This window comes from Oratosquilla oratoria, chromosome 13 (assembly GCF_046742065.1).
Source record: "Oratosquilla oratoria isolate Oo_2021 chromosome 13, ASM4674206v1, whole genome shotgun sequence".
NCBI lineage: Eukaryota > Metazoa > Arthropoda > Malacostraca > Stomatopoda > Squillidae > Oratosquilla > Oratosquilla oratoria.
In genome coordinates, this window is record NC_134789.1 from 50,173,238 (window position 1) to 50,190,005 (window position 16,768).

The 16,768-nt window shown below is 34.8% G+C and overlaps 1 protein-coding gene across 1 annotated transcript in view; it reads right to left on the reverse strand.

Annotated features, from left to right (window-relative positions):
• Positions 1-235: 235 nt before the first annotated feature.
• The window catches only part of LOC143032231 (pyrethroid hydrolase Ces2a-like), a 261,996-nt gene continuing 245,463 nt past the window's right edge, over positions 236-16,768 (reverse strand). Inside the window, exon 11 of the mRNA XM_076196699.1 lies at positions 236-1,438. Within this exon, the coding sequence (XP_076052814.1) occupies positions 1,328-1,438 (111 nt within the window). The 3' untranslated portion in view covers positions 236-1,327. The remainder of the gene's footprint in view (positions 1,439-16,768) is intronic.

A 16,768-nucleotide genomic window follows, 5' to 3' on the forward strand; every position in this document is an offset into this window, starting at 1 on the left:
CTGAAGTGCTGCATAAAGGTTTTGATAAATTCACTAGAAGAAATGTAGAATCAGCATATATTTCAACTGAGAATTCATTGAGTTTAGTACATAAGCTTTAATCATAGTTTTCTGTACACTCTCTGAGGAAGTTATACATGAACAAAACATAAAAAGTGTTTAGGGTTCCATGCCCTAAAGTGGAAAGACAGAGAGAGAAATATATAAACAACAAGCAAATAAGGGTCATAGTATTTTTTTTATTAAGAAAATATTTACATTTTAGCATGGTAGACTATGGAAATGGTTTTGTTCTCGCTGAGGAATGGCAATTTCATGCAATTCAGGGGTGGCATGTAGGGGCTTTCTCTACTGGTTGGGATCCAGTAAAAAAAAAAAAAAAACCTCCCTCCACAGCTGCATAAATCACCTATCTTAGTTTGAACAAAATCCAGAAAATATGTCACTGTATTGAAGAGGTTGATCACATTATGTTCCTTTGACTCTCCTTGTGCAAAGATAGTTTCTACTGCATCATTTAAAATCTACAACAGTCTGCTAACCTAATACCTGCATCATTTCATAAGGCCCTGAGGATTTAATTGATCAGTGAGGTGTTACAAGATTTTTTGGAAACAGACATATATCTCTTTAGCATGATATACATATTTTATTCTTTTTGACACCAATCAATTTCATTCCCTCATATGAAAATTAAGGTTCAACAAATGGAAGGATCAACGTTCAAGAACTTACTGGCCACAGTTTCTATCGGATAGGGTTCTCAAATTGTGTAAATTTAAAATCTAAAGATTAAGTGAACCTTGAACTCCGAAAACGTAGGTCCCTTGCCTTGACGTTTCTAAATTTGAGGTCCATCTGGAACCTGAGCTCTGGACTGTATTTGGTGGGACTCTTATGAGTGTGAAAAAAGCTCAAAAGGCCACAGGTTAATATTGACTTTTTAAGTAATTTCTCAAAGGTCAATCCCTGAATTATCAAACCAGAATTTATTACATAGATTTAACAACCAAATAAAGAGGGGAGTTAAATTGTATCTTATCTAAAGTTACAATAGGCATGGTTCGAAGTTTCAGGAAATGCTCCTGAATCAAAAGAAGTAAACAACACTTTGAGGGAAAGTTTCCCGAACAAAGGTAAGCACTAAGAGATTCCCAATAACAATTACCAAACCTGAGGGTCTTCAGCTGGTTGATATCCTCCATTGGGTACCTCCAAACAATTCTATTCAGCTGAGCATCAGTCCCAGGAGTTAAATTAGGTTGTCCATGAATAACATGGACAACCTCAAAAGGGTGCATTAAGGGAAAATGGCTAAGGACTGTAGCTACAGAGGTTCACAAATATCTTGAGAACTGCTCTTGAAGGGGTTCACAGACTCATCATCTAGAAGGTGTTGGAACCTTTGTACTCTAAGTGTATTCCAGAAAGCACGTTTCTGCAAAAGATTCAAAGGTCATGAATAACAACTATGTAAGTCATCTCTCAGCCACACTATGCACCAGTCCCTCACAACATAAATGATCCAACATTTACTGTTGAATGGCTAGCTTGGTTTTTTAAAACTGCAATTCATGGTATAATGCACTTTTGAAAAAATATATATATAAATAAATAAATAAATAAATATATATACATACACAAAAATATATACATACATATACACACACACACATCGGTCGGAGTAACAGCGAAGTTCGGACTCCGGAGTTTTCCAAGAATTTCGAGGATCACAATGACAAGTACCTGTGTTGTATTTATAGGGAAGGGGAAAGCTCGTGGTGTAGTGGGAAGGTGATGAAAAAGGAGAAGGGGAGGGATTACTGAGGGAAATGGAAGGAAGTGAGGATGGGGAGGACTTGGTCCAGGCAGGCAGACGCCATGTAAACAAAAGAGGGCCAGAGGATTTCAGTGACGAAGAAGGGATTAACAAAAATGTAAAGATTAGAAATATAGATAAGAGCAGCACAATGGTAATAATTTCCGAGGATTTAATGAGGGGGGGAAGCCAACCCTCCCTGATTAGCAAGCCTAGAAGAAAAACTTGAGAAAATTGTCAAACATTGGGAGGATAGGTTCAGTGAACTCACACAGATCACGCAGAGAGTAGAAAAATTGGAAGAATTAGAGGTGAACCAAAAACTAACTAAAGAAATATAAGTATTAAAAAGACAGTTAAAGGGAGTAAAATATGAAAATGAGGAATTAAAGAAGAAGAATAAAGAGAATAAAGAGTCCATAGCAAAAGAAGCACAGGGTTGGAAAAAAAATCCAAGAGAACAACAAAATTGCATTTAATGATATAGTAAAACAGCAGATGAAAGAACAAACTGAAGACACAGTTATTAAAGTGATGAGACAGAAGGAGAATATAGTAAGAGACTTAGCAGATAAAAAGAAATGTATAATTATATTAGGAATGGAAGAGAAGTATAATCTAAATAGAACCACAAGAATCAAAGAGGAAAAAGAAAAAGTAAACAGTTTATTAGAATTAGTTCAGGAAGATGAACCTGAAATAGGGAAACAAATTGAAGAAATGTATAGGCTCGGGAAATATAGTACAGATAAGACCAGACCAATTAAGGTTAAATTCAGGTCACAAACGACAGCAGAGAATATCTTAGCAAAAACAGGGAAACTAGCAGACAGTGAACATTATAAAAAGGTATGGATAAAAAGAGAAATGAATAAAGAGGAAAGAGAGGATGAGAAGACAAAAAGACAAGCTAAAGAAAAAAATGAGAAGAGATCAGAGTCAGAAAAAGAGGAATTCTATTGGAGAGTAGTGAATATGAAAGTGAGGAAATGGGTTATAACAGAGAAAAACAAAAGGGAAACAGAAAATACAATGGAAGAAGCAGAAAATTAAGAGTGTCTTACACAAATATAGATGGCTTAATAACAGGATTGAACAAACTGAATGATTATCTGAAGGAAAAAGAACCGGACATAATGGGAATTGTAGAGACAAAATTAAAAGGTCTACTTCCACCCAACAGTGTAGGACATGATGCATATAATTATTGGATTAGAAACAGAGAGACAAAACAAGGGGGTGGAGTTATGTTCCTGACTAAGAAGGATATAAACATGAGGAGTGTCACATATGGAAAGAATACAGTAGAGATGATTATGATCGAAGTGGAAGACAGAGATAAGAAGAGCAGAAAGTTTGTAATAAATTATGTGCCTTGTGGGAAGAGAGTGAACATAAAAGTATGTTAGAAGACACAAGGATAACTTTAAATAAGATAATGGAAGATGGAGGAAGAATAGTTATGATGGGTGACTTTAATTGCAAAGAAGTCTGCTGGGAAGAGATAACAGTAAAGGGTGGAGACAACTCAGGGGGAAATGTTCTACTTGATATGATTATTGACCACACAATGACACAATGGATTCAAGAGAACACTAGGTATAGAAATGAAGAAGAACCATCGAGACTAGACCTAATAATCACATCAGAACCTGAAATAGTGGAAAAGATTGAATATAAGACACCAATAAGTAAAAGTGACCACATATTGATTGAACTGGAACTAAATGAGGAAAAATACATGAAAAGAAATGAACAATATAGAAAAGGAAGATTGATGTATGAAAAAACAAATTTTGATAAAATAAGAGAATTCTTTCAAAAAGAAAACTGGGAAAGAATATACAAAGAGGAAACAACAGTGGAAGAGAAATGGAATATTTTGACAAAAATTTATAAAAAAGGAGTGGAAAAGTATGTCCCAAGACAAAAACAAGAAAAAGAATATGTAAAGTGCTGGTACAACAAAAGTTGTAGGGAGTTAAAAGACAAGAGATAAAGCTTGGACAAAATGGAAGAAAGACAAAAGACCTGAAAAATGGAAAATATATACTAGTTATAGAAATGAATATGTACAAGTGTGCTGAGAGGAAAAGAAAAAATATGAAAAAGATGTCATAGAAAAATGTAAAGATCAACCAAAACTATTTTACAGATAAGTAAACAACAAACTGAAAAACAAACAAGAATTAGAGAAATTAAAAGGAGGAATTGAATACACAGAGGAAATAGAAATGGCAGAAATTATGAACATTTTAAATCGGTGTTTAGAAGGGAGAACATACAACCTGGAGAGATCGAATGGGAAGAGAAAGTCCCCCCTATAAAAGAAATAGAGGTAACAAAGAATGAAATAATGAAACACTTGAGTAACCTTGATGTCAGAAAATTGCATGGACCAGATGAAATAGCTAACTGGATTTTGAAAGAATGCAGGAATGAACTGGCAGACAAAATACATAGCATAATAAACAGTTCCTGGAAAGAAGGAAAAGTTCCAAAAGATTGGAAAAGAGCAAATGTAGTACCTATATATAAAGGGGGAAATAAAGAAGACCCTACCAACTATAGACCAGTCTCTCTGACAAGTACAATAGCAAAAATTTGTGAAAGAATGATCAAAAGTAGATGGGTAAGGTATTTAGAAAAAAACAATGTGCTCAATCCAAGGCAATTTGGATTCAGACAAGGACGATCATGCGTCACCAATTTAATGCTTCTATTCATGGCTAGTAGATATAATACAAGAAAGAGATGGATGGGCTGATTGTGCATTTCTAGACCTAAAAAAAGCTTTTGACAAAGTACCACATAAGAAGTTGCTTAATTAGAAACTGAAGGAGGAATACAGGGCAAACTGCTTAAATGGATGGAAGACTTTTTGCAAGAAAGAAAAATGAGGGTAGTGATAAGAGACAATCACTCTAATTGGGATGAAGTAATAAGTGGTGTTCCACAAGGAACAGTTCTGGCCCCAATAATGTTTGCTATATATATTAATGATATGGATAAAGGAATTGAAAGTTATATGAGCTTCTTTGCAGATGATGCAAAACTGTTAAAAATAGTGAACACTGAAGAAGATTGTGAGTCACTACAGAGTGATCTCAATAAAGTATGGGAATGGAGTAGGAAGTGGGAGATGGAGTTCAATACTAAGAAGTGTAGTATAATGGAATTTGGAAAAAGCAAAAAAAGAATATTAGGATCATATAAATTGGGAGAAGAAATAAAAAAGTACAAAATGAGAAGGACCTGGGAGTCATTATTATGAATAATATGTCACCTGAGAAACATATTAATAAGATTTTTGGAGAAACTTATAATTTAATAAGAACAATCAAAGTAGCATTTACATACCTGGACGAAGAAATGGTGAAGAAAATACTAATCACTTTGATAAGACCAAGATTGGAATATGCAGCGACGATGTGGTCACCAAGTACAAAAAAATGTATAACAAAACTTGAAAGAATACAAAGATCAATTACAAAATTGGCACCAACACTCAAAACTATCATATGAAGAGAGACTAGCAAAACTTGAGCTACAGACATTAGAGCAAAGAAGAGAGAGAGGAGATTTGATAACTATCTACAGAATCATGAAAGGCATAGAAACTATTGATATAGAGGATCTAATAAAATGGGATGATAGAAATACAAGAGGACACGGAAAGAAAATCAAGAAAGACAGCTATAGAAGAGATCTGAGAAAGAACAGCTTTCTTCACAGAGCAATAGACATTTGGAACAAGTTAGGTGAGAAAAAGGTGTGTGCAAAAACAATAGATGAATTTAAAAAACAGTTTAGATAAAATGAGATATGAAGACGGGACACCACGAGCATAGCTCCCCTTCCCGTAAAATACAACTAGGTAAATACATGTAGACCGATTCACAGCGAAGATTGGAGCTCCGAAATAGAAGGGAAATTGTAGTGGATCTCAACTATGAGAAAGTACCTTTTTGTATTATAGGGAAGGGGAAAGCTTGTGGTGTAGTGGGAAGGTAATGAAAAAGGAGAAGGGGAGGGATTACTGAGGGAAATGGAAGGAAATGAGGAAGGAGGCGTATGGGCTCCACCTGACGGTAGAAAAAATGTAAACAAAAGGTCCTCAGCTGACGCAGGAGAGGTGAATAATTTCAGTAAAATCATTAAGTTTAGAAATATAAACAAGAACAACAAAATGGAAAGTGAAGATAATTTCAATGGATTTAATGAAGGGGGGGATGCCAACCTCCCCCCGATTAGCAAGGCTAGAAAAAATGGCTCAACACTGGGAAAGTAGGCTAGGTCAACTTACACAGATTACACAGCAAGTTGATATATTGGAACAATTAAAGAAGGAAAACCAAAACCTAACTAAAGAAGTAGAAGAATTGAAAAAACAGTTAAAGGAAGTAAAAGATGAGAATGAGAAATTAAAGAGGAATAATTGAGAGAATAAAGAGTCCATAGCAAAAGAAGCACAGGGTTGGAAGAAAGCCCAAGAGAACAATAAAATTGTATTTAACGGCATAGTGACACAGCATATGAAAGAACAAACTGAAAATGCAGTTATTAAAGTAATGAAGGAGAAGGAGAATATAGTAAGAGACTTAGCAGATAAAAAGAAATGTACAATTATATTAGGGATGGAAGAGAAGTATAATCTAAATAGGACTACAAGAATAAAGGAGGAAAAGGAAAAAGTAAATAGTATATAAGAAGTAGTTCAAGAAGATGAGCCAGAAATAGGGAAACAAATAGAAGAAATGTATAGGCTTGGGAAATACAATACTGATAAGACCAGACCAATTAAGGTTAAATTCAGGTCACAAACAACAGCAGAGAGTATCTAAGCAAAAACAGGGAAACTAGCAGACATTGAGCAATTTAAACATGTATGGATAAAAAGACAAAAGAATAAAGACGAAAGAGAGGATGAGAAAGCAAAAAGACTAGAAGCTAAGGAAAAAACGAGAAAAGAACAGAGACAGAAAAAAATAAATTCTATTAGAGAGTAGTGAATATGAAAGTGAGGAAATGGTTCATAGCAAAGAAAAGCGGAAGTGATACAAAAAACAAGATGGAAGTAGCAGAAAATTAAAAGTGTCTTACATAAATATTGATGGATTAATAACAGGCTTGAACAAACTGAATGATTACCTGAAGGAAAAAGAACCGGAATGGGAATTGTAGAGACAAAATTAAAAGGTCCATTACCACCCAACAGTGTAGGACATGGTGCATATAATTGTTGGATTAGAAAAAGAGAGGTAAAACAAGGGGGTGGAGTTATGTTCCTGACTAAGAAGGATATAAATGTGAGGAATGTCACATATGGAAAGAATAGTGTAGAGATGATTATGGTGAAAGTGGAGGACAAGGATAAGAAGAGCAGGAAATTTGTGGTAAATTATGTACCTCCTAAAACGGCTTTGTGGGAAGATAGAGAACATAAAAATATGTTAGAAGACACCAAGATATCACTAAGATAATGGAAGTTGGAGGACAAATAATTATAATGGGTGACTTTAATTGTAAAGAAATCTGCTGGGCAGATATGACAGTGAAGAGTGGAGATGACCTATGGGGAAATGTATTACTTGATATGATTATGGAACATATAATGACGCAATGGATACAAGAGAATACTAGGTATAGAAATGAGGAAGAACCATCGAGACTGGACCTAATAATCACATCAGAACCTAAAATAATGGACAAGATCGAATATAAAACACCAATAAGTAAAAGTGACCACATATTGGTTGAACTAGAACTAAATGAGGAAAAATACATGAAAAAAACAATATAGAAAGGGAAGATTGATGTATGAAAAAACAAACTTTGACAAAATAAAAGAATTCTTTCAAAAAGCTGACTGGGAAAGAATAAACAAGGAGAAAACAACAGTAGAAGAGAAATGGAGTATTTTGACAAAAATTTATAATGAAGGAGTGGAAAAGTATGTCCCAAGACAAAAGCAAGAAAAAGGGTATGTAAAGTGCTGGTACAATAAAAGATGTAGGGAGTTAAAAGACAAAAGGGATAAAGCTTGGATAAAATGGAAAAAAGACAAAAAAAACTGAAAAATGGAAAATATATACTAGTTACAGAAATGAATATGTACAAGTGCGCAGAAGAAAAAATACGAAAAAGAAGTCATAGAAAAATGTAAAGATTAACCAAAATTATTTTACAGATTTGTAATCAACAAACTGAAAAGCAAACAAGAATTAGAGGAACTACGGCAAGGAAGAGTCGATACACAGAGGAAATAGTAATGGCAGAAATTATGAATAAGTATTTTAAATCGGTGTTTACAAGGGAGAACATACAACCTAGAGATATCGAATGGGAGGAGAGAGTTCCCCTATGAAAGAGATAGAAGTATCAAGAAATGAAATAATGAAACACTTGAGTAATCTTGATGTCAGAAAATCACATGGACTGGATGAAATGGCAAACTGGATTTTGAGAGAATGCAGGAATGAACTAACAAAATACATAGCCCAATAAACAGTTCATGGAAAAAGGGAAAATTTCCAGAAGATTGGAAAAAAGCAAATATAGTACCAATATATAAACGGGGAACAAAGAAGACCCTACTAACTATAGACTGGTCTCTCTTACAAGTACAATAGCTAAAATCTTTGAAAGAATGATCAAAACTAGATGGGTAAAGCATTTGGAAGAAGCAAAAAAAGAATAGTAGGATCATATAAATTGGGAGAAGAAATAAAAAAGTACAAAATGAGAAGGACCTGGGAGTCATTATTATGAATAATATGTCTCCTGAAAAACATATAAACAAAAAGTTTTGGAGAAACTTATAATTTAATAAGAACAATCAAAGTGGCATTTACATACCTGGACGAAGAAATGGTTAAGAAAATACTAGTTACTTTGATAAGACCAAGATTGGAATATGCAGCGACGATGTGGTCATGAAGTACAATTTTTTTTATAACAAAACTTGAAAGAATACAAAGAGCAATTACAAAATTAGCACCAACACTCTCAGAACTATCATATGAAGAGAGACTAACAAAACTTGAGCTACAGACATTAGAGCAAAGAAGAGTAAGAGGAGACTTGATAACTATCTATAGAATTGTAAAAGGCATAGAAACTATTGATAGAGAGGATCTAATAAAATGGGATAGTAGACATACAAGAGGACAGGGAAAGAGAATCAAGAAAGACAGTTAATGAAGGGACCTGAAAAAGAACAGCTTTCCCCATAGAGTAATAGACATCTGGAACAAGTTAGACGAAAAAGTGGTGTGTGCAAAAACAATTCATGAATATAAAAACAGTTAAGATAAAATGAGATATGAAGACGGGACACCATGTGCATAGCTCCCCTTCCCGTAAAATACTTACATACATAAACCAAGGCTTTTTCCCTTTTTCAAGGGAGGTAGCCAAAAAGAAAAAGGCATAAAATCATTCCTACCCATTCCATCCCTAAATACACTCCACTCCCCTCTACCCTCCCTCTTATCTTAGCACCTCCTGGATGACAGGTCATCCCTGCCCTTGTCCACTGCCCTGGGTCAGAGACAGTACGCAAGTCACAGCACATCCACAGCAAGGCAGCTTCATTAAATCAGCAACCCTCCCTCCCTGTCCCCCCATGCATAAAGGGAAAAGACGGGGAGAAATCCCTCTAGGCTGCGTCAAATTTTGCTCACACATACTACCACACCCCCCATCCCCCCACCCATTCCACCTCATGCATCACAACATCATCCATATACCACCATTCTCCATTCACCCCTGTCTTCTGTCCTCTCCTGTCCTTCCTCAACAGACATTCCCCTCTTCCCCAAAGCCCCCTTCACCCCATCCATCCATCTCATCCTAGGATGTCCCCCGACGTGTATTTACCTAGGCAAATACAACTAGGTAAATACACATCGTAAATACACAATCATTAGGTAAATACACAAAGGATTACAAAGGATTACAAAGGCGGAGCATGCCGACAGGAGACCTTTTGATCCATATCTAGGTCGGATGCGAAAAAAAAAATCATATTAATAATAAAATAATAAATAAAAACTATGATAATGTAAATAACAAATAAAATACATAAATAAATGCATAGGTATAGTTAAATAATAAACAAACAGGTAAATAGTAAATAATAATAAATTGACATATAACTAATAATAAATAAAAATCAGACAGACAAATGATAACAAAACAAAAACAAATGATATAAGATAAATTATAATCATTACAGCATCTTACTTAGGTATTTATCTAAATGATTCTTAAAGCTTCGAACTGAACTACATTGCACTACCTGTGCAGGAAGTTTATTCCATTCATTAACTACACGGTTGGCAAAGTTGTTTCTACCTACTTCCAAATTGAATCTATTTCCGGAGAGTTTAAGACCATTGTTTCTTGTCTGATTCTCAATGTAAAAATTTTGTCACTTTTGATGTTGTCAATTCCCTTTAGAATTTTAAAGACCTGTATCAAGTCACCTCTGAGTCTACGCTTTTTTAGGGAAAACAGATTCATATGTTTTAGTCGATTTTCGTATGATTTATTTTTTATATTTGGAATCAGTTTTGTGGCTCGCCGTTGTACTCTTTCCAATCTGTCAATGTCTTTGATGAGATTCGGTGACCATACGGAAACAGCATATTCCAAATGTGGATGAACTAACGATTTATATAGCTTGTTAATGAGTGATGGACTTTTGAAATCAAAAGATCGCGCAATCAGTCCTAGAATCTTATTTGCTTTCTCAGAGGCTGAAATACACTGCTTGGATGATTTGAGGTCGTTACTGATAATTATGCCGAGATCTTTTTCACTATCCACTTTTGTTAACGAATTTCCAAATAACTTGTAATCGTACTTACTGTTATTTTTACCTATGTGCATTACCTTGCATTTACTTGTGTTAAATTTCATTAGCCACTTTTCAGACCATTGCTGTAATTGATCTAAATCTTCTTGAATATCTAATTGGTTTGAGTGATCATTTGCCACTCCGCACAGTTTTGTATCATCAGCAAATTTGGAAACAGTAGATTTTAGTCCATGGTCTATATCATTTATATATACTATGAATAGAAGTGGCCCAAGAACGGAACCCTGAGGAACTCCACTTGCAACACTTTTCCATCCAGAAGTTTTTCCATTTAAAACAACTCTCTGTTTTTGACCATTCAACCAATTACTAGTCCAACCTAATAGGCTACCACTTATTCCATGCAAAGCTAATTTAGTAAGTAGTCTTTCGTGTGGGATGGTATCAAAAGCTTTTGCAAAGTCTAGATATATTAAATCTATATTGTTTCTTTTGTCATAATTCGAGATAACTGTGTTGTAGAATTCGAGTAAGTTAGTCACGCAAGAACGTTTCCGTCTGAAACCATGCTGGCTATCATTTATCAAACGGTTACTTTCTAAATGATGTTCGATAGCATCTCTGATGATAGTTTCCATTATTTTTCCTACGATTGAAGTCAAACTTATAGGCCTATAGTTATTTGGTTTCTTTTTGTCACCTTTTTTGAAGATGGGAGTAACGTTAGCTAGCTTCCATTCTCTTGGGACATCTCCGGATATGATGGATTTCTTGAAAATAATTTCTAATGGAACAACAATCTCATTTTTCATTTCCTTTAAGATTCTTGGATGCCAACCGTTAGGCCCTGGTGTTTTATTAACTTTGAGTTTGTCTATACACCTTTTAATTTTTTCTTTTGTTATATTTACCGTACCGAGTAAGTTTACCCTAGACTTTTCACAGGTTTCAGTTTGGAATTCACCTTGAGGTGTTTCGTTTACGAATACCGAGCTAAAATAATTGTTTAAGATATTACACATTCCTTCATTTGAATATTCAAGTTGACCGTCAGCAGATAATAGTGGACCAATGTGATTCCTAACAACCTTTTTATCTCTAATGTAACTATAGAATTCTTTGGGATTCTCTTTGGATTTCTCAGCGATGTTCATTTCGTATTGTCGTTTTCTTTTTCTTATTGTCTTTTTTAAATTTCTCTGTATTGATACATAACTTTCATAGTCATTAGATGCACCCGAGCACTTATATTTCTTATAAGCCTGTCTCTTTTTAGCAATACTTTTTTCAGTTTCTTTGTCGAGCCACTTTGGGCGAGCCTGATTTGGGGGACGTCTGTCCTTAAAAGGAATGTAAGTTTGAATCATCTTAGTGAGCGTATTTTGAAATATTTCCCACATCTGATCTACAGGTCTTTCGTTTAATTTTGCCTCCCAATCTGTAAGCTGAAGCTCCTGACATAGTTCTATGAACTGAGCTTTACTGAAATCGGGTATTTTAGAAACACAAGTATCTATTCTAAAATTGTTTAGGAGTTTGAATCTAACTAGGTTGTGATCGTTATTTGCAACAGATTCACCGACTTCTACATCAGTTACCATGCTTTCGCGGCTAGTGATCAAAAGATCGAGTAAGTTTCCATATCTTGTGGGCTCTTTTACATGCTGAATTAAGTAATTGTCACCAAGAAAATCAAACAAGCGACTACCTATATGGCCATGTTCAAGGGTCATCCAATCAATGTCAGTAAAATTGAAATCACCCATTATCAATAAATCCCGGTTGCAGAAACTAGACAGTTCTTGAAATAACAGTTTGTCGTCTGCTAATGACGCATTTTTGGAGCGCTGGCTTACGAGCGAAAATATAAACAACAAACGATCAGCGGCGGCCTTTTTGTTTATACGCGGAGTGGTAAGCTGTGCATTCGTGGTGAAACAATGTAGGTCGAATTTGTATCTCCGTTACTTTCATTTTTCATTTTTTTTTTATTGTTCTTAAAAATGGAAACCCCTAAATCCAAGGATGCAACTAAAAGAAGCCTGGAGGAAACTAAAATCGAAACTCCACTAGGAGTAGTGAGAAAAAAATCATGCTTCGCTTCAACACCAAGAGAATATCAAAGACCAGACGTAAGTAGATTTTCTGGGTTTGAAAGGGAAGGAAATGGATTATTAAGAATAGAGATGGATAGAGAACCCAGATACAGGAACATAATGAGGAGTAGAGATCTAAGTGATATCGTAGACGAACTATTAGAACTTAAAAGCGAATATAAGATAATGTACCAGGAAGTATCAAACCTAAGGAAAGCCAACGAGGAAAACAATAGGGAGATAGACGAGTTGAAAAAGGAATTAAAACAGCTTAAGGGTGAGAATGAGAGGTTGAAAAGTGAGGATAATAGTACGAACGAGGTTCTGAAACGAGAAATCAAAAGTCAAATGAAAGAAGTGACCGAAAAGGTGGAGGAAAGAATTAGGGAGAACGACCTACAGGAAATAAAAAAACAGTGGAAAATTGAGAAGGAAAGTCAGGAAATATCTTTAAAGAAAATAATGGAACAACAAATAAAAGATAATACAAAAGAAACTGTAATTCAGGTTATTAAAGAGAAAAGTAACCTAGTTAGGGACACAGTGGATAGAAAAAGATGTATAGTAGTCTATGGCATTAAAGAAAAGCACAATGTACCAAGATACCAGAGGGAAAAGGAAGAAAAAGAGATTGCCAAAGAAATACTAAAGGAGTTACAAACAGATGAGTTAGGCTGGGACAGAGAAATCGAGGAAACTCATAGAATGGGCAGGTACTCTAAAGATAAGCTATATAGACCATTAAAAGTAAAACTTAGATCGCAATAAAGTGTAGAAGAAATTTTAACTAGAACAATGAGACTAGCAAATAGTGAACAGTACAAAAATATATGGATCAAAAAAGAAATGAGTGAGGAAGAAAAAGAGAAAGAAAAGGAACTTAGGAATGAGGCAAATGAAAGGAATGAGAATAGAACTGAAAAAGAAAAGGAGGAATTTTTTTGGAGAGTGATAGACATGAGGCTGAGGAAAAAGTACATAGAGAAAATGGAAACAAAGAAGACAGAAGGGGAGGAGGAGAAAGGAAACTATAAATAGCTTACACAAATATAGACGGAATAATCTCAGGAATAAACGAATTAAACGATTATCTAGTATTAGAAAAACCAGACATAATGGGAATTGTAGAAACCAAATTAAAGTTCATACTAACACCCCACACTGTGGGACAAGGAGAATACAACTGTTGGACAAAGAATAGAAAGAACAAACAGGGCGGAGGAGTTCTAATTTTGGCCAAGAAAGATTTAACTGTAGCAAAAATAACTGAAGGAAAAATAATGTAGAATCAATTATAGTACAAGTCGAAGGTAAAAAAATGAAGAAAAGAAAATTTGCAGTGGTATATGTACCTCCTATGACACAAGCCTGGTCAGAGAGGGATCACACTGAGTTACTAGATGATACAAAGGAAGAACTAATTGAAACACTGAAGGATGGAGGAAATACAGTAATTATGGGGGACTTTAATTCAAAAGAAATATGCTGGGAAGATATGACAGTGAAAGGGGGAGAGAAACACTGGGGCAATGTACTCCTTGACTTGACCATTGAATACACAATGACCCAGTGGATTAGAGAAAATACTAGATATAGAGGAAATGAAGAACCCTCAATATTGGACTTAATACTTACAACAGAACCGAGATAATCGATAATATTATTTACAAAACTCCGATAGGAAAAAGTGACCATGTACTAATAGAAATGGAATTGAAAGAACAACCAGACCAAAGCAAAAATGTTAAACATAGAATAGGAAGAGCCATGTATAACAAAACAAACTTTGAGAAACTTAAAACATTCTTTCGCAATGCAAACTGGGAAAAATTCCAAAACGAAGATACAGGGATAGAAGAAAAATGGAACATACTAAAAGAAATTTATAATGAAGGAGTGGACAAATTCGTACCACAACAAAAAATGGAAAAGGCATACATAAAGAACTGGTACAACAAAAGATGTAGTGAAGCAAAGGAAAAAAGGGACAAAGCTTGGAAAAAATGGAAAAGAGTTAAGAAACAAAGCAAATGGCAAACATACATCAAACTAAGAAACGAATATGTAAAAATACGCAGAGATGAAAAGAGAAATTACGAAAAAAAGATAATAGACAAATGTAAAGAAGAACCCAAACTATTTTACAAATATGTAAATGGAAAACTGAAAAACAAACAAGAAATAGAAAAACTGCGCCAAGATAAAAAGGAATTTACAGAAGAACTGGAAATGGCTGAAATAATGAACCACTTCAGATCAGTAATCACAATAGAAAACTCGCCTAACAGTGAAGTTAGAGAGAGAGAATTATCCCCAGCAATGAAAGAAATAAACGTAACACAAAAAGAAATCAGTGATCAAATTAAAACCCTGGATGTCAGAAAATCACATGGCCCAGACGGAATAGCAAACTGGATACTGAAAGAATGCATGGAAGAATTAACTGACAAAATATATGATATAATAAAATCATCAATTAAAGAAGGAAAAGTACCATTGGACTGGAAAAAAGCAAACATTTTACCAATTTATAAGGGAGGTGATAAGGAAGATCCATCTAACTACAGACCGGTCTCACTAACAAGCACAATAGCAAAAACTTGTGAAAGAGTGATCAAAAACAGATGGGTTAAGTACCTGGAAGAAAAATCTATACTGAACCCAAATCAATTTGGATTTAGACAAGGGAGATCCTGTACAACAAATCTGATTTGCTTTTACTCAAGATTAGTAGACATAATAGAAGAAAGAGATGGATGGGCAGACTGTGCTTTTCTGGACCTGCAAAAGGCATTCGATAAGGTACCTCATAGGAAACTAATAAATAAGATAGAGTCAAAAGGTGGCATCAGAGGAAAATTATTGGAATGGATGAAAGACTTTCTGATTGGGAGGAAAATGAGAGTTGTAATTAGAGAAAAATTCTCCAACTGGGAAGAAGTAAAAAGCGGGGTCCCGCAAGGATCAGTACTGGCACTGATCATGTTCGCTGTATACATTAATGACATGAATGAAGGCGTGGAGTGCTATATAAATTTTTTTGCAGATGATGCAAAATTACTTAAGAAGGTAAAAACGGAAGAGGACTGCAACTCATTGCAACAAGATCTGGACACAATATGGAATTGGACTCAAAAATGGGAAGTAAAATTCAATATTAAGAAATGCAGCATAATGGAATTTGGAAAGAGCAAAAATAGAATATAAAAAGATTACAGAATTGGGGAAGAAAAAATAAATAAAACAAACTATGAAAAAGATCTTGGAGTGATGATTGGAAAGGACATGAAACCAGATAAGCATATAAACAAGATGTTCGGAGAAACCTACAACTTATTGAGAGCAATCAAAGTGACATTTACCTATATGGACGAAGAAATGATAAGGAAAATACTACACTAATAAGACCAAAACTCGAGTACGCAGCATCACTTTGGACACCCAGTACCAAAAAGAATATTAAGAAACTAGAAAGATTACAAAGAGCGACAACAAAACTAGCACCGACACTCGCCGAAATAACATATGAGCAAAGACTATCCAAATTGAACCTACCAACTCTGGAACAAAGAGAAAGAGGAGATTTGCTAACTATCTACAGAATAATGAAAGGAATGGAAGTTTTAGACAGGAACGACCTATTAATGTGGGACAACGGTAAAACAAGAGGACACGGAAAAAAATTGAAAAAGGATAGTTATAGAAACAACTTGAAAAGGAACAGTTTCCCACACAGAGCGATAAATACATGGAACAAATTAGACAACAAAACAGTATGTGCTAACACTATACAAGATTTTAAGATAAAACTTGATGCGGAGAGATACAAAGACGGGTCACCACGAGCATAGCTCCCCTCCCATATATTACAACTAGGTAAATACATCGGTCGAAGTGACAACAAAGTTTGGAACTCCAAGAAAACTTCAAGGTTATCATCAATCTCAACAAAAAGGGAGTACCTTTGTTGTATTAATAAGGAAGGGGAAAGCTCGTGGTGTAGTGGGAAAGTGAAGAAAAAGGAGAAAG